The sequence below is a fragment of the Martes martes genome (genome assembly GCF_963455335.1).
Source record: "Martes martes genome assembly, chromosome: 3".
Classification (NCBI taxonomy): domain Eukaryota; kingdom Metazoa; phylum Chordata; class Mammalia; order Carnivora; family Mustelidae; genus Martes; species Martes martes.
The window spans coordinates 157389841-157408714 of NC_137890.1; the positions used below are offsets into that span (position 1 = coordinate 157389841).

An 18874-nucleotide genomic window follows, 5' to 3' on the forward strand; every position below is an offset into this window, starting at 1 on the left:
TTCCGGAGGTCTCGGTCTCATCAGCGGGGAAACGGGGGACGAACTGCCTTCTCCACGGCCGCCGGAGGGCTCAGCGTGGAGAGCGGGCCGGAGCCGCGCAGCATCGCAAAGGCCTCCTCAGTCGACAGGACCTCGACACATTTGGGAACCCAAAATCACCCCTAGCCAGCCGCCCGGGGCTCAAGAACAAGCGGCGCCAAAATCTTCCTTCTCACTGCGCAGACGCCGGGAGAGCAGGCCGCGTAGGGGCACTTCAGGAACCGCGCGCCCACTACCCAATCGGCGCCGGCCTTGCACAAAGCGAGTCCCGCCCCCAGGGCGCCGCCGCCGAATCCCCTCCCCACTCCCCTGCCCGCCTTGGCCCGCCCTCTCCCGCCTGCGCCCCGCCCCGCGCCGTTCTGGGGTAGAGGCTCCCGATTGGGCCAGGGGATGGACGCAACCTCTGATTGGCCGAGACGGAGTCACGGGGGCGCCATCGTCGCCTTTCCAGAGGCGATTACTGGGCAGGCTCAGTCTTTCGCCTCAGTCTCGAGCTCTAGCTAGCAGCCAAGCGTACGTGCTCCGGGATCTTCTGTACCAGCGGCCGCCATCGACGTCGCTTGGGTTCCTCTAGGCTCCTCTGCGCCACTCGCCCGCCACACACTCTGCCGGCATAAGCCGCCATCATGGTGAAGCTCGCAAAGGTAAGAAGACGGCTTGCGCAAGCATGGACGTCGAGGCCTGCTTTCTGAGGAGCGCGCGCGCGGCGCCGCGAGGAGGAGGGCCTGCGCGCCGTCCCGGGCGCGTTCGAGGGCGCCATGCTGCGGGAAATCTCGCGCGATTAGTGTGGAGGTCTCGCGGCTTTTGGCTATTCGGTAGCGAGGTGAAGCGCTTCGGCGAGTTCCGCGGGTGGTTGCTGCGGCGCGGAAAGACTTAGAGACTGAGTGGGGAGGGGGCGCTGGGCCCCTGGATGGAGGGATGATGCCGAACTCCTGCGACGGGCCCAAGCGGGGTCCCGCCTCCTGACGCACGTGCCCCAGTGCGCGGCCCGCCACGTGGGCCGCGCCGCGTGTGTCCCGGCGTCTGCGGAGGGGACTTGGCGGTAAGGTGGGGAGCGGTGGGATTGCTTTAGATGGAGGCTCTGCGGCCGACGGGATGCCGGCCCCGGCCAGTCGAGCCGATACGAGATGGACTGCAGGAGGAGGCTCTTCCTCGTGCTTTCTGTGCGGTGCAGCGCGCACATGGTGACCTGCGGGCTATCCCCACGTGGCTCCGCCGGGCCTGGAAGGGGCGGGGTTGTTAATCAACGGGAAGAACTTGATGGGAGGACCGAAGGTAGTAAGGTTGAGGTTTGATTTTTTTTTTTTTAAGTTGTCTAAAAGATCCTCCCCCGAATTTGGGTTCAGGCGATAGTCTGGGACCTGGTGCCAGAATTTACCAGAGGCTTTTTTTCAGGTTGTAGTTCCCCGCCCCCCGGTGAAGGGCTGTGGATTGTTGGCCGTTAAAATTGGCCAGTAGTAGTCAATTAGATTCATGCGTGAGGTCATGGTTGATTTTGCAAGTATAGTTTTAAAAACGGATGTGTTTAACGAAGGCAGAAGGAGAAGGGACATAATTCGTTGTAGCTGCTTTTTCATCCTTGGGTTTTTGTAAAACCTGACAGGAATAATGGGGTGGGGGTTGGCAGTTTCTGTTTTAACATTGACCTCAGTAATGGGTTTTCGTGTTAATTTTTATATCTGGCAGTGGAAAAGACAGGGTTTTAAGAAAGGGAGGTGACCGCTTTTTACTTTGTAGAATGATGGCAAAATATGAACGGTCTGAGATGTACCTGTAATGTGCTAAATGTCTCTTTTAGGCTGGTAAAAATCAAAGTGACCCCAAGAAAATGGCTCCTCCCCCAAAAGAGGTAGAAGAAGACAGTGAAGATGAGGAAATGTCAGAAGATGAAGATGATGATAGCAGTGGAGAAGAGGTAATTATATGCGACTTAACGCAGATTTGTGTTCCACTATGAAATGGAGATGTTAAAACAGGGCGTATTGGATGTCTGAAAATAGTGACAAAAATAAGATTACATTCATTCATCCACGGCCTGCTGAGATGATTGTTTCCCAAGCTCTTCATTGACCTGTTAATAGAGGTAAGTATTTGAATTTGAGAGAAAATATTCGGAGTCTTCTTTTCATGAGCACTGTGGAGGGCTTGGTGTTAATGTTGTGTCAAGTTGTGACATTTAGTTTGACTCTGTTAACCTAACATACTAGATAAGTAAAGAGCCTGGACTGTTAACTGTAAAGTGAGTGGCATTGCTGTGCCTTGTATTCAGGTTTGAGGTTAGCATTACCAGAATAATAATAATAAGAGTTGTTGTAATTATTTTCCCAGCCTCCAAGCGAGATTTAGTCTCTATTCCATTGTCTATGAGTTTTCTGATAACTGGTTACTGTACCTCTTGGTGTGGGTTGAGGGTTGCTACCTCTCTGTGTTAACCTGTTTACCATTCCTGGCTACTGTTTTCTCAGCTGTGAAGACAACTAACTAGTATATTTGTACTCAGATTTCTTGTGTAGAGTTTAATCAAGGTTTTACTGATAATACATTACCCAGTAAAACTGGCAGTGAGCAAAATAGATGTAGTATAATTAGATGTAGATAAATGATTTTTATTAAGCTTAAGATGCTCAGTCTTTGTATTAGTTTTGTGAGGGCTAACTGTCCAGTATATTTGATACTTATTTTCTGGTTTTAAGAGTGAGCCTTCAGTGAACTTCATACTACTGCCCACTGTAGGACCTCTAAATGATTTAGTAGCACTTAACAAGTAGAGCTTTTTATTTGGAAGACTTTAAATTACATCTGTCAACTCATAATTTCTAACAATATGTGAGGTTGGTGCTGTTACCCTTTACAGAGGAGGAAAAAAGTTAAGGCTTAAAATGAAAAGCCTTGCCTAAGGCTGTCATACAGTGGCAGGTGGGATGCAAGCAGTCTGTTGTCAGAGTCCATGTTAGGCTGTGCTGCTTTAAAGATGGGGTTATGATGTATGAGATACTTTAACCGTTAAGAGGCGTTCCTTATGCTTGAGTATGTCACTTGAAGATGAAGGCTGTGATTTCAGGCACATGGAAGGACCCACGTCATGGCCCTGTAGTTTAACATGCTAACATACATCAAGTGCTTGTGGTCTGGAGCCAGAACCAGTTCCAGAAGTTACTACTCATTCATGAAACCAAGGCCATCTTTCTCGGTTTGGAAACAGCCTTATGTTTGGTTTTATTTATTCTTCAGGTTATCATTCCTCAGAAAAAAGGCAAGAAGGCTACCACCACTCCAGCAAAGAAGGTGATGGTTTCCCCAACAAAAAAAGTCACAGTTGCCACACCAGCCAAGAAAGCAGCTGTTACCCCTGGCAAAAAGGCAGCGGCTACACCAGCCAAAAAGACCGTTGCACCTGCCAAAGCAGTAGCAACACCTGGCAAGAAGGGAGCCACACCAGGCAAGGCATTGGTAGCAACCCCTGGTAAGAAAGGAGCAGCCACCCCAGCCAAGGGAGCAAAGAACGGTAAGAATGCTAAGAAGGAAGACAGTGATGAGGAAGATGATGATGACAGTGAAGAGGAGGATGAGGAAGATGAGGATGAGGATGAAGACGAGGATGAATTTGAGCCAGCAGTGATGAAAGCAGCTGCTGCTGCCCCTGCCTCCGATGATGAGGATGATGATGAGGAGGAAGAAGATGAAGACGATGAGGAGGATGATGAAGATGAGGATGAAGATGGTAAGGAGTTCTTTCATTAGCTCCTGGGCTACTTCTGTAAGATAGATTGGGGTGAGGTTTTGGCAGTAATGCTGTGTATTCCATGACAACCTGGAGTTAGATGAAAGCCATTCCAGGGGTTTCCGGGGTGTTTGTGGTACACTAGACTTAAGTTACCCAAAATGATTGCCTGCCCCTGAGAAAATGCTTAATGGCACATTTTGTGAGTATTTTTCATAATGGCAGATTTTGCTTCCAACCAATCTGTTAATTTCCTTCTGTAATTTACTAAGCACAGTGGTATTAATAGAATTACATTTCCTTTAGATTTTCTTTTTTTTTTTTTTAAAGATTTTTATTTATTTGATGGAGAGAGATCACAAGTAGGCAGAGCAGAAGGCAGAGAGAGAAGGGGAAGCAGGTTCCCCGCTGAGCAGAGAGCCCGACTCGGGCTCGATCCCAGGACCCTGAGATCATGACCTGGGCCGAAGGCAGAGATATAACCCACTGAGCCACCCAGGCGCCCTTCCTTTAGATTTTCTTAGAACTTAAAATGTTTTCGTAGAATTCTGTTGAGCTTTTGACTAAGCATCACTTTCAGACTCTGAAGAAGAAGCTATGGAGACTACACCAGCCAAAGGGAAGAAAGCCCCTGCAAAAGCTGTTCCTGTGAAGGCCAAGAGCACAGCTGAGGATGAAGATGAAGAGGATGATGATGAGGATGAAGATGAGGAGGAGGAGGATGAGGAAGATGAGGAGGAGGAGGAGGAGGAAGATGAGGAGGAGGAGGAAGAAGAAGAGGAAGGTATTCAAGTTAGATTCTAAAGTACACCCTAAAATTTTTATTTGAAGGAGACAACTTCAGGGGCATCTGGCTGGCTCAGTTGGTAGAGCTTGCAGCTCTTGACTGGAGTCATGAGTTGGAGCCACACGTTGGGCACAGAGGTTACTTTATCCAAAGAAAGGGAGGCACTTCATTATGTGTGGCTACTGACTGGTAACCAGATTGTTTGAAATCTTGTCCAGAGCCTGTTAAAGAAGCACCTGGAAAACGAAAGAAGGAAATGGCCAAACAGAAAGCAGCTCCTGAAGCCAAGAAGCAGAAAGTAGAAGGTAACTGGGGAATGGTAGATTAGGGAGGGTTAGGACGCTGAATAGCACAAGTGATGAACAACAAAGGGACTTAATACTGAAACCTGATGTGATATTGTGATATCTGATGTGCTCTGTGTAGAAATGGCATAGTGGAAGTTTAAGTTCTTGCCATATTTTACAGATAGAATAGACTAATTCTGAGTTTATATTTTGTATAGCTACAGAACCAACTACATCCTTCAATCTTTTTGTTGGAAACCTGAACTTCAGCAAATCTGCTCCTGAATTAAAAACAGGCATCAGTGACCTTTTTGCTAAAAATGATCTTGCTGTTGTGGATGTCAGAATTGGTGTGTCTAGGTGAGTATGAGGGAGTTCTACACATTGCTTCTGGGTTTGCAAGTCTTTTAAATATTAGACACTAATGAATTAAGTTACTAGATTATCAAAATATAAAATCCCAAATCAAAGTTTTCAAAATCTCCTTTAAATTTTGTTAATGCACTAAATTCTGAATAAGTTGATGCTTATGTTTCTAGAATAATCTAAAAATACTGGAGTTGGGGCATCTGAGTGGCTTAGTTAAGCGTGTGCCTTTGGTCATAATCCCAGGGTCCTGGGATCCAGTCCCGAATTGGGCTCCCTGCTCAATGGAGAGTCAGCTGCATCCTCTGCCTCTTTACCCCATGCTTACGCATGCGTGCCTGCCTTCTGTCAAATCTTTAAAAAAGAAAAAAAAATGGGTAGTGGATTTGAAGAGCTATAATTGTTACTGCTTTTAGATAGGATTTTCTTAGTGCTTAAAATAGGTTCTTTTGACAGTTAATATCAGTTGTTAAGAACAGTATGGTTACTATGATGTCAAAGTTGAACTCCTATCCCTTCCCCATATTTACACTTGCACTGTAGGTGTTTTTTTACTTGTTTGTTTTCCGCCTCAAATTAGTGTTCCTGCTCTCCAGTATTTGTTCTGTAGTTTGTGTTTTTTAATTGGGGTTTCCCCCCTCTCATAACTTTTTTCATGTTACCACCTTAAAGGAAGTTTGGCTATGTGGATTTTGAATCTGCTGAAGACCTGGAAAAAGCTTTGGAGCTCACTGGTTTGAAAGTTTTTGGCAATGAAATTAAACTAGAAAAACCAAAGGGAAAAGACAGTAAGAAAGGTATGTAAGGCTTCAGGTCCTTGTGATAGTGCTCTCACAACTTTTTAATGGGTATGTATCTGGTCGGGAGGTAAGTGGCCAGACTAAGTAGTTCAGCTTTCTTCCCTTGGTTTCCTTATAATGTGAGGACTCAACGAGTTCAAGTGTTAACATCCACTGCCTGCTGGTGATATAAATTCCCAAATCTCAGGTAAGCAAGAATAGACTTCAATAAAAAAAGAATTGGTTAATATAGACGGTTCTTTTCCTCACTGGAACTAGATTAGGTCCCCCAACTACTCTTTCTGTATCCTTTACCTTTTCTCTGTTCACTTGTCTTGTTTTAAAATGTTCATAATTTTTTAATTCAAAAAATACCGAGCACCTGTTTTAGTTTGAACTGTGTTCTAAATATTCAGTATATAGTTTGCTTGAATTATGACAGCATTTTGTTTTTGCCACTGCTGCATCTCCATACTGGCAGAGTGCCTTGTGTGTTGTATCTCAGGTTACTTGTTGAACAGAACTTTTCCATTAGCTGATATTTGTGGGTTAAGGGAATGTCTTTTAGGCCATACATTTACAGTTTTGTCTTTTTTATCTAGATCGAGATGCGAGAACACTTCTGGCTAAAAATCTGCCTTACAAAGTTACTCAGGATGAATTAAAAGAAGTATTTGAAGATGCTGTGGAGATCAGATTAGTCAGCAAGGATGGAAAGAGCAAAGGGTATGTTTTGTGTCTGTGGAATGTTGAGTTTTATTAAGATAATTGCACTTCCCTGGTTTCGTAATTTTGATCTCACTTTCCGAGGTGTGTGATTTTTGGCAAATTAACCTTTAATCAGTGCCTCTGTTTCCTGTCTGTACAGTGGAGATAACATACTTAACCCATACCGTGATTTTTAAAAGGCGAGCTCATGTATAAAGTACTGTGCAGTGTGCTTAGTTTTATAAGTAATAGTAGTTACGCAGTGAGGCGGGGTTACTGTGGATAAATTTTCTAGGTATACTTGGCAGCCTTTTGTAGTATGGGAGGAAAGTTTTCATTGAAAAGTAGGACATGGCAGAAAACGAGAACATTTCAGTTTGAAATAAAGAATGCTTTAATTGTACTCATTTGAAACAAGGTTCTGTTGCTGAGATTAAAACATTTGTGTTAAAAGAATACGGTTTTTAGGGTTGCCTGGGTAGCTCAATTGTTAAGCGTCTGCTTTCGGCTCAGGTCATGATCCGAGGGTCCTGGGATCAAGCCCTGCTACACGGGAAGCCTGCTTCTCCCTCTCCCACCACCACCCCCCACCACCTGCTTGGGTTCACTCTCTCACTGTGTCTCTCTCTGCCAAATAAATAAAACCTTAAAAAAAAAAAAAACGGTTTTTAGGGACACCTGGGTGGCTCAGTCATTGGGTGTCTGCAGTCAGCTTGGGTGGTGGTCCTAAGGTTTTGGGATCGAGCCCTGTGTTGTGAAGCCTGCTTCTTCCTCTCTCACTCCCTCTGCTTGTGTTTGCGTGCTCACTGTCTCTGTCAAATAAATAAAATCTTTAAAAAAAGAAAAAGTTTTTAAAAACGAGTTCTTCATGATATCCCCCCCACTGTTGCAGGATTGCTTACATTGAATTTAAGACAGAAGCTGATGCAGAAAAAACCTTGGAAGAAAAGCAGGGAACAGAGATAGATGGGCGGTCTATTTCCCTGTACTACACTGGAGAGAAGGGTCAAAGTCAAGACTATAGAGGTGGAAAGAATAGCACTTGGAGTGGTAAGAATTTATAGGATTCTGGGATTGATGGGTTGAAATCTTTGTACTTTAACTAATAAATCAGATGTAGAAAAACATCAGACAAGTTATGCCTCTATTTGTAATAACTCAGTGTCTTGAGTGAGAGCTGTACGAAGTCATTTTGCATTAGAACATAGATTAGCTTCCTTCGTGTGTATGCTTTTTACTTTAGCTTAGTGTGCATTCATAGATTAGAATCTAGGAAGATGTAGATAAGTAGCTTTTATGTCTCTAGGTAACAGGACTGAAACACTGCCTGACTGGTGCTCAGTCTGAGTAATAGGTGGGAGCCCACCTGCATCGACGTTGGTATGATAACTCTTCGCAGGTGTGGAAGTTCTTGAAGAAGGTATTGTAGCTGTGACTAAACTTGGTGACCATTGCTTCAGAGTCTTCATTTGTTGTTGTTGGTTTTTGTTTTTGTTTTGTTTTTTTGTAGGTGAATCAAAAACACTGGTTTTAAGCAACCTTTCTTACAATGCAACAGAAGAAACCCTTCAGGAAGTATTTGAGAAGGCAACTTTTATTAAAGTGCCCCAGAACCAAAATGGCAAATCTAAAGGGTAAATAACTAGTATCTTTAGGTTACCCATTAATATGCTCTAAGAATGTCTTGCATAGCTCTAAAAAGGGGGATAAAATTACTGTTTTTTCCTGGCTATTACCGGAAGCTGAATCGTCTTAGCTCTGCAAATTTGTATAAAGAGCATCATTTAAGTATCTCCTTAAGGTAAAAGGCTTGGTGGTAGATGACAGCATAGGAGCCATGTGCTCGGTGACTTGCTCTAAGTATTGATTGTTTGTCCTCAGGTATGCATTTATAGAATTTGCTTCATTTGAAGATGCTAAGGAAGCTTTAAATTCCTGTAATAAAAGGGAAATTGAGGGCAGAGCAATCAGACTGGAGTTGCAAGGACCCAGAGGATCACCCAATGCCAGAAGCCGTGAGTTATATTTAATAGGGTATGGTGTTGTGGGTCAGCATTCCTCGGTGTGTTGCTGTATTGGGGTGTTTTGTTTTGGGGGGGTTTTTTTTGGTCCAATTTAGAGATGAACATTTTTGTTTATCTCTTGTTGCTGAGTGAAGGATACTGGATATGATGACTGATTATCTGAGAAAATAATTGATGAAATCTCAAGAAAATTCCTCTAGATAGTCAAGTTCTGATCCAGCTGTCTTCTCCAAGCAGCACATTTGCCCCTGGTTACTGCCCTGTGTGATCATTGTAAAAAGCTTCCTGCTTAGGGATTGCTCTCTGTCTGGTTTGCATTGCTTCTCCGGCTTTCCATAAAGGATCTGAGACAGGATCTCAGCTGCTCTGGTAATCACTGTAAGTTTAAGATGGTGCTTGCTGTATGTCTTTTGTTTTAATTCACGAGTTTACTAAGTTGCTTTTTACCTGCTTTTTTTCAAATAGCCTTTAAGTGAAGGGCTTGCATCTGCTAAGATGAGCATTCTTGGCCAGTAGTCTCATACTGGACATTATTGAAAGCCAGCGTCTGGTTATTGTGAATTGTGACTTTAGGTAAAATGTACAATTTTTCTTCCGTAGAGCCGTCCAAAACTTTGTTTGTCAAAGGTCTGTCTGAGGATACCACAGAAGAAACATTAAAGGAGTCGTTTGATGGCTCTGTTCGGGCAAGGATAGTCACTGACCGGGAGACTGGGTCCTCCAAAGGGTAAGCTGAGCAGGGAATTTTCAGCGTCTGCTAAGTGGAGACCTCCCATCTGGCAGATCTTCTCATTGAGCTCCTTTCTGTCGATTGGTGGCAGTTTATGGATTCGCACGAGAAGAAGAGACAATTCACAGTTAGCATTATTTTACCTTCTGTCTTCTCAGAGGTATATTTTGCTGTTTTGTGAGACATTTCTGAGGTTCAAACAGTAAAACCAGTTTCAGCCTTCTGCGGTAGCTCCTATTACTGGGGTCTTTCTCCGTTGATCACATCTGTTCCCAATGGGATCGGTGTCCAGCATGTGAGGTTAATCTGGGCACTTGGTGCAGTATGTCTTCTATAATGGGCAATTTCATTTGGCCTTTTAGGTTTGGTTTTGTAGACTTCAACAGTGAGGAAGATGCCAAAGCTGCCAAGGAGGCCATGGAAGATGGTGAAATTGATGGAAACAAAGTTACTTTGGACTGGGCCAAGCCTAAGGGTGAAGGTGGCTTTGGAGGCCGCGGTGGAGGCCGAGGTGGCTTTGGAGGCCGAGGTGGTGGCAGAGGAGGCCGAGGTGGATTTGGTGGCAGAGGCCGGGGAGGCTTTGGAGGTAAGGAGGCTGGGGGGCTTCGTTTTGTATGTACTGGGCACTGTGGCACATGCACTAAAGAATGTGCCCAGGGTCCCTTGTCTCAATCTCCAGGTTCTCACTGGTCACTCTGGGGAGGGGAGGGTTCCTGGCAGCTTTGCACTTATTCTTTAATGATGTCTTGCCTTCCTATAGGGCGAGGAGGCTTCCGAGGAGGCAGAGGAGGAGGGGGAGACCACAAGCCACAAGGAAAGAAGACGAAGTTCGAATAGTTTCTTCCATCCCTCTGTTTTTCCCTCTTCTGTTTGAAAGAAAAGGACTCTGGGGTTTTTACTCTGTTACCTGATCAATGACAGAGCCTTCTGAGGACATTCCAAGACAGTACAGTCCTGTGGTCTACTTGGAAATTCGTATAGATAACATTTCAAGGGAGATACCCTGTTGGTTTTGACTGGATATTCATATAAACTTTTTAAAGAGATGAGTGATAGAGCTAATCCTTATCTGTAAGTTTTGAATTTATATTGTTTCTTCCCATGTACAAAACCATTTTTTTCCTACAAATAGTTTTGTTTTTGTTTTTTGCGTTGGGGGGTGTAAAGGAAAGCAGAATGTTTTATCATGGTTTTTGCTTCAGCAACTTTGGGACAAATTAAAAGTCCTAAACTCTGGTGCCAGACTTGTACTTCCTAGAGTGTTTCTCCTGGACTGTAGTGAAGGTGGAGCATGGCAAAGCCAGCTCTGCCACTCCAGGTCCACCCCGCCACCCCTCCTGGAAGTGCTTGATAAATTGGTTTCAAGTATCCTGGCTACAAGTTTTGGTGAAATGGCTGGTAAGGTGAAATGAAAGGCTTGTTGGAATTCTGCTGTGCTTTATCCTGCTTGTAGGAGGCCTGAGAATTTCAGGTATCCTGAAGAAGTTCTTCTGGAGAGGGGCCAGGAGCACATTGGTCAGGCCTCCTGAGGCATGCCGCAGAGAGCGTGGACTCTGGAATTGGCAGTGACTCAATAGAATTTGTGCCAGATGACTGGACCATGGGGGCTTTGGGACTGAGTGAGCCTGGAGAGGAAACTACCAATCCAGTGGGTGGACCTCGTATTTTTTCTAAGTCCTCCAACAACCTCAGGTTAAACTGATGAGAAAGGGCTTTGGTATTAGCCTATGGTCAGTAGTCCCTAATTTAAGTACTCCTTGTCCCCTCTACCTCTAATAAAAGTTAAGGGACATAGGAAGGTCTGTGGCAAGGGATTAACAGGATTACTTAAACAATGCCCCAGATGCTACAGAGCAGAAGTCTTAACCTAGCCATCCAAATCCAAACACCACATGGACTCTAACCACCCGTTTCGATCAGACTAGTCAACATGTAGAAGGGGCACCTGACTAGTGGAGCATTCAGCTCTTAGTTTTAGGGTTGTGAGTTTGAGCCCCACATTAGATATAGAAATTACTTAAAAATAAATCTTAAAAATTATTTTAATTAACCTATAATTATTATTTACCCCAGGGATACAGGTCTGAATTGTCAGGCTTACACATTTAACAGCACTCAATGATATATCGCATACTCTCCCCAATGTCCATAACCCAGCCACCCTCTCCATACCCCCTCCCCCTAGCAACCCTGAGTTTGTTTTGTGAGCTTAAGAGTTTCATGGTTTGTCTCCCTTCTGATCCCATCTTATTTCATTTTTTTATTCCCTACCCCCCCAACCCTGCCTCTCAAATTCCTCATACCAGGGAGATGGTGATAGTTGTCATTCTCTGATTTATTTCACTCAGCATAATACCCTCTAGTTCCATCCATGTTGTTGCAAATGGCAGGATTTCATTTCTTTCGATGGTTGCATAGTATTTCATTGTTTAAATATTTTTTAAAAATTTATATATATACACATACACACTGGAGAATGTTTTAGGCTTAGAGGGCAGCCTAAAGGAAATCAATGGACAGTTCAGTTTTGTCCTGTTTGAGTTGCATTATGGGGTGAGGAGACCTAAGGTTCACATATCTATGACCTGAACAAGTCCTGTTGTGTGTACTGTGGATGGAGAGGACACATGGCCTTCTTGGAGGGTGAGCTTGCCAGTGGCAGTTTGGTGCTGCTGTGAAGAAAACCACCCAGCAGGGGCATGTTCTCTGACCAAACTTAAAACAATGGCATTCTGTTACTCTAGAATCAAAAGTTTGAGTTGGAGCACGTGGGTTTAAGTCTGTTAGCTCTTAAACTACAGCAAAGATGAGTGGCATTCAAAATTTGTGTCAGCGGCAAGTGAGTGCCCCAGCACTGGACTTGCAGGAAGGCCCATGAGGCTGGTGTTAGGCTCTCTTGAGACCCAGCAAAGGATGTCTAGGGCCTTCGTGGCCCTACAGCGTTTTCTTATGGAGGTGCTTATCCTGGTTATCTACTCATGTAGGTCTGCAGGTTTAAGTAAACCTGAAAACTGTATTTGGCCATTAGGAACATGAATTCGGGTTGCTGTTGGCCCATGCCCAGGTACTCTTCAAATGCTGTGAAATAGGATTTGACTGCCCCAGGCCACTGGTGGGGGTTTTGGCCCTTCCTTGCTGGAGGGAAGGGAAACTTACTCCCACTGTTAAGAGTTGCTCTTCTATGTATATTTGTTAATTTGAGAGAGTGTACTGAGGGAGAGGAAGAAGCCCACTCCCTGAGGAGCAGAGAGCCAGTCCTGGGGTTTGATTCCAGGGCCCAAGATCATGACCTGAGCTGAAAGTCAGATGCTTAACCAACTGAACCACCTATGTATACTTTTTAAATTTTATTTTTAGATGTTATTTGACAGCGAGGGAGGGAACACAAGCAGTGAGAGTGGAAAAGGGAGACCAATGCAGGGCTCGATCCCAGGACCTTGGGATCACGACCTGAGCCAAAGGCAGAAGCTGACGACTGAGCCACCAGGCGTCCCAATACACTTTTTTTTTTAAAGATTTTAATCCATTTATTTGACAGAGATCACAACTAGGCAGAGAGGCAGGCAGAGAGAGGGAGAAGCAGGCTCCCTGCTGAGCAGAGAGCCGGATGTGGGGCTCGATCCCAGGACCCTAGGATCATGACCCAAGCGAAAGGCAGAGGCTTTAACCCACTGAGCCACTCAGGTGCCCCCCCAATGCACTTTTAATAAAAGAGTGAATGTTCTGGGGTGCCTGGGTGGCTCAGTGGGTGAAGCCTCTGCCTTCGGCTCGGGTCATGGTCTCATGGTCCTGGGATGGAGCCCCATGTCTGGTTTTCTGCTCGGCGGGGAGCCTGCTTTCTCCTCTCTCTCTGCCGGCTGCTCTGCCTCCTTGTGATCTGTCAAATGGATAAATAAAATTTAAAAAAAGAAAAAAGTGAATGTTCCTGACACTGTGCCTGGGGTGTACCAGGCATTTACCTCAGCCTCTCTATAAACCTGCTGTGGGCAGAAAATTAAGGTTCGTTCTCACTTTCTGCTACTTGGTTCATCACCATTAAGGAAGAGTGACAGTCCAGCCCTGTTACTGCTGGTAGTTCCAGAGGTGTTCTGACTTGGGTGGAATGGAAGGGAGATTGGAGGGTTGTCGGTAGCCCTGAAAGGCCAAAGAGGAACCTTCAGCTTTCTATACAGGAACTGGAATCCTTCAAATAAATGTTTTAATCCTAAGCCTCCCTGACGACTGGTTTCGGATTTGGTGGGTTGGGGGAAGATTTTGCAGCCATTTTAGAAAAGCATGTTCCCTTTAACAAATGGTTGCTGCTTTTGTCATTCTTCCAGCAGGTGGCAGCACATCCACAAGGATGTGGAACCCTGAGGCTTCGTTTCAGGCCAATGTGTTTTTGACTTCAAACTTACTCTCGGGTTAAGTGCTGGGGCTTGGGAATCTGCAAGGAAGTCCACTTAGCACACTTGAGAGATGCTATAGAATCAACAGACAACTCCATTTTATTGAACCCTCGTCTTGTGCCCTTTCTCAGCGTTACCCCATTTTTCTGTTCTTGGTTCACTTAATGATCTCCTTTGGTTTTGTTTGTTTGCTGTAAATATTTTTATTCATTTATTTGACAGCACAAGCAGGGGGAGTGGCAGGCAGAGGGAGAGAGAGAAGCAGGCTGTCCGCAGAGCAGGGGGAACCCGATGTGGGACTCAATCCCAGGACCCCTGGGTCATGACCAAGCAGAAGGCAGACGCTTAATGACTGGGCCATCCAGGTGCCCCTAATGATCTCATATCTCAGTCTCTGTCTCCCCTCAATCTAAAAAAGTCCCAAAACTTCTCATTAAAAAAAAAAAAATTGTCCCCTGGGGCACCTGGGTGTTTCAGTCAGTTAAGTGTCTATGCTTTCAGGGTCCTGGATGGAGTCCCATGTTGGGCTCTGCTCAGGAGGAAGCCTGCTTCTCCCTCTCCCTCTGTCTACCGCTCCCCCTGCTTGAGCATGTGTGTGCGCTCTCTCACTCTCTCCCTGTCAAATAAATTTAAAAAGACTGTCCCCTGACCTGACCTCCCCACCCAGTTATTCCCACTTCCTTTCATTGCCAAACTTTGAGAAGGACCACTCTCCTGCCTCCCACTCCTTTTTCCCAGCATTGTGGCTTCTGTCCACCTGTTTACCTGCAGCCTCTGATAGATGATCGCTCCTTCCATCCTGAAAGTCCCTTCTCCACCCTCAGAAAATGGGCAGACACAGTTGTGTGGAGGCTTTGTGATACCGGGCTGAGGTGGAGAGGGAAAGAAAAGAACAGAGAGTCCTGGGATTAGATCCTTTCAACAGACTCTGCAATTAATAGCTGTGCATCAGTTGCTGTCCCCCTCAGGTCAGGTAACCCAGCCACTGAAGGCAAAGGCCCGGAGAGTTCCTCTATTACCGGTCCCTCCACATGGAAACATGAAAAGAACACATAAGTCCCTGCCAAGCTCTGAGTAGAGGGACTTGGTTTTGTTCATTGTTCTGTCTCATGGGCCTAGGACAGTGCCTGACATGCAGTAGGTACTCAGTGATGAACGAAGGAAGCCTGGAGAAACTCCTTTCCCCAGCTGCAGGGAAAGCTGTGATAGCGGGAGATAACTGAGGCCAGATGTTCCTGTTCTTAACATGTATTTTTAAAGTTCTTCACATTTGTGTATAGGGTTTCTGGTAAAGCCTTTGAACCTCTCAGAATAATCTCAAGATTATTTATTTAAAAGAAAAGAGTACAGGGGTGTCAGACTGGCTCAGTCAGGAGCATGTGACCCTCAATCTCAGGGTTGTGAGTTTGAACCCCATGTGGGGTGTAAAGATTACTTTAAAAATCTTGAAAAAAATAAGGATTACAAGGGAAACCAGTTATATTGAGGTAAAATCATTAAAATTTTTTATTTTTTTTAAGATTTTATTTATTTATTTGAGAGAGAGATCACAAGTAGGCAGAGAGGCAGGCAGAAAGAGAGGGAAGCAGGCTCCCCGCTGAGCAGAGAGCCTGATTCGGGGCTTGATTGCAGGACTCTGGGATCATGACCTGAGCTGAAGGCAGAGGCTTTAACCCACTGAGCCACCCAGGCGCCCCCATTAAAATGTTTTAAGCACAACTTTTGTGATAGAATTTTATGTGTGTTCACTAATGCATTAGATAAGATATCTTTGCATTTGAAATACAGTTAAGTGGGATGCCTGGGTGGCTCAATCTGTTAAGCTGCTGCTGCCTTTGGCTCTGGTCATGATCCCAGGGTCCTGGGATCAAGCCCCGTTAGACTCCCTGCTCGGTGGGGGGAGTCTGCTTCTCCCTCTCCCACTCCCCCTGCTTGCGTTCTCCCTCTTGCTGTCTCTGTCAAATAAATAAAATCTTAAAAAAAAAAAAGTTAGGAGTTTGGTTCTGGTAATGACAGAGTGGCTTACAACAGACTGACCTTCCTGTTGATAACAACTATAAACTCTGTACAAAATATAAATCAACTTTTAAAGATGTTTGACGGGGCACCTGGGTGACTCAGTGGGTTAAGCCTCTGCCTTCGACTCAGGTCATGATCTCAGGGTCCTAGGATTGAGCCCGGAATTGGGCTCTCTGCTCAGCAGGGAGCCTGCTTCCTGCCCCACCGCCCGCCTGCCTCTCTGACTACTTGTGATCTCTCTCTCTGTGTCAAATAAATAAATAAAATCTTAAAAAAAAATATATGTTGGACAAATAATACCAGATAGAAACTGGAGCAGATGTCTGTTATCCTTGAAAGAAGACAGGAGTACTTTGTCTTTCCTGGGATAGTTTTCCTACCCCCTGAGGGTATCCCCCAGTTAGCATGACTCCTCAGACAGAGTTCAAGCAGAAAGGGGGTCTTAGTGCACTGAGGAGTCAGTTTGGAGTTTGAGTCTGGAAATTTTCCTGAAACTACAGGAGACACAGAGCCATAAAATCTGCATACTCAATAGTCTTCAAATTGGCCAAGTCCTAAATCGTGTATGCTTGGGGAAGTATCTCATGAGCCCAGGGGAAAACATCAGAAAGGTGAAAGAGGAAAGAGCTGGCTACAGATGCCAGCAGCTGCCTGGGGCTAGTGAGAGACAGTTGGGAGTTCAAGTTCTGCCCAGTTAGAAGGTTTTGATAAGCACTTCAAGCTTTTCTTTGAAACTTTGAGGGGCTATACTGTAGAAGTAACAGCCACATCTCAGGCATAAGGACTGAGCCTAGGACTAAGAGCCAAATGCAAAACCAAAATAGGTCCACCCTAACAAAGTCCAAAGCTTGAAACTAAGCCCCCACATTACCAAGGTGCTCTGTTGGGAATTCAGTTGCCTACTAGAACAAAATAGTGTTCAGAGGAGGATAATGGAGTTCAGACTCTACAGAGCAATGTGTCATATCCAGTAAGAAAGAAATTACTAGGGGTGCCTGACTGGATCTATCTATAAAGCATGGGGCTTTTCATCTCAGGGTTATGAGTTTGAGTCCCATGTTGGGGATAGAGTTTACTTAAAAAAAAAAAAAAATTAAGCATGCAATGAAGTATGAAAATGTAGTCCACAATCAAGACAAAGTGTCAATCAGTAAACACAACTTGTATGTTGAAATTTGTAGGCAAGGACTTTAATCATTACAAATATGTTAAATATGTTAATGACTGAGCCACCCAGGTGCCCCAGAAGAAAAGATCAGTTAACCAGAAAACAGATCAATAGAAAATATTGACAGAGTTCAGGACATGCTACCCCAAAACATAACATCTTGACATATTGAATATTTCAAGCTGAAGGAATTTGGGAAACGGCAGATGTAAGAAAGACTCTGTGACCTTCCCTGAAGCAGGTCATAGACCCCCAAGTGCAAGGTGCCCTCCCTATGGCTAGAGGAAAGGAGCACCTTTATCTCTGAAGATCAGAACACCAAGAGGAACTTGAAGAACAGGCCTCACTGTCTTCCCCAGGTTAATGAACTTAGATCATACCTTCTTCTTGGTCCTATCATGTGTTCCCACAACTCTCCACTCATCATCAAACCTAATAAAGACACTCAGGTGACACTACCCCCCCCCACATTATCCAAACTGAAACTCAAAGAGAAAAAATATCAAAGAAAAAAATGAAGAGAGCCCCCATAATGACAATATCAAATTGCCTAACATGTGTAATTGAGTCCATGAGGGAGAGGAGAGAATGAATGGGGCTGAAAAACATCTCTTTGGAAGATAATCCTTGAAAATTTCTTTTTTTTTTTTTTTAAGATTTTATTTATTTATTTGTCAGAGAGAGTGAACGCAGGCAGACAGAGAGGCAGGCAGAGGCAGAGGAAGAAGCAGGCTCCCTGCTGAGCAAGGAGCCCGATGTGGGACTCGATCCCAGGACCCTGGGATCATGACCTGAGCCGAAGGCAGCCGCTTAACCAACTGAGCCACCCAGGCGTCCCTAATCCTTGAAAATTTCTAAATTTGATGAGAAACAACCCACAGAGCCAAGAAGGAAGCCACATCTCTGCACATCATAACTGAGTTGTTGAAAAACAAGGAAAAATTTTAATATCGCCAAACAAAAAAGATCTATTACCTGCAAAGGAACAGCTGTAAGAATGATAGCTAAATTCTCATAAGGAAAAATATAAGACAATGGGTGACTTTTTTTTTTTTTTAAGATTTATTCATTTATTTTAGAGAGAAAATGTGAGTGGGGGGAGGAGCAGAGGGAGAGAATCTTCAAGTAGACTCCCTGCTGAGCATGGAGCCCAGAGCCCAACAAGGGGCTCAATTCCTTGACCCATGAGATCATGACCTGAGCCAAAACCAAGAGTTGGAAGTTTAACTGACTGAGCTACTCAAGTGCCCCCCAAATGAGCAGTATCTTTAAAGTGCTAAATGAGAAATATCAATCTAGAATTCTGTATCTACAAAGTATTCTTCAAAAGTGAAAGAGAAATAAGTCACTTTCAAATAAATGGGGATGAGCGCAGTCATTAGCACACTTGCAGTTCAAACCACAGGGACACCTGGGTGTCTCAGTCGGTTTCATGTCTGCATTCAGCTCAGGTCATGATCCCAGGGTCCTGGGATTGAGTCCCACATTGGGGGGCCTGCTTCACCCTCTGTCTGCCATTCCCCCTGATTGTGCTCTCTCTCTCTCTCTGACAAATGAATAAATAAAATCTTTAAAAAAAAAAAAAGTAGAAACAACCAGTACAATTATTAAAAGTGAATGATAAAACATTTGGGGATGCAGCTAAAGCAGTATTTAGATGGAAATTTATAACTTTAAATGCTTTATAAAAGAATGGAAAAGAGGTTTAAAATTAATGATCTATGTTTTTAGCTTAAGATAAAAAAGGAAGAGGAAATTATGCTTAAAATATGCAGAAAAAGAAAATAATAAAAATAATGAAAATTGATAACAGAAAAATCAAGGTAAACTAATTCACTGGAAGGATTAAAAGGATTAG

At 44.4% G+C, this 18874-nt stretch overlaps 1 protein-coding gene across 1 annotated transcript; it reads left to right on the forward strand.

Annotated features, from left to right (window-relative positions):
* Window positions 1-254: 254 nt before the first annotated feature.
* NCL (nucleolin) lies at window positions 255-10677 on the forward strand. Its single transcript, XM_080799842.1, has 14 exons — window positions 255-683; window positions 1838-1954; window positions 3271-3760; window positions 4341-4544; window positions 4766-4852; window positions 5053-5194; window positions 5873-5997; window positions 6582-6705; window positions 7580-7737; window positions 8198-8321; window positions 8569-8702; window positions 9312-9438; window positions 9804-10027; window positions 10202-10677. The coding sequence occupies exons 1-14, from the start codon at window positions 666-668 to the stop codon at window positions 10276-10278; spliced, it is 2151 nt and encodes a 716-aa protein (XP_080655968.1). The 5' UTR covers window positions 255-665; the 3' UTR covers window positions 10279-10677.
* Window positions 10678-18874: the final 8197 nt, after the last annotated feature.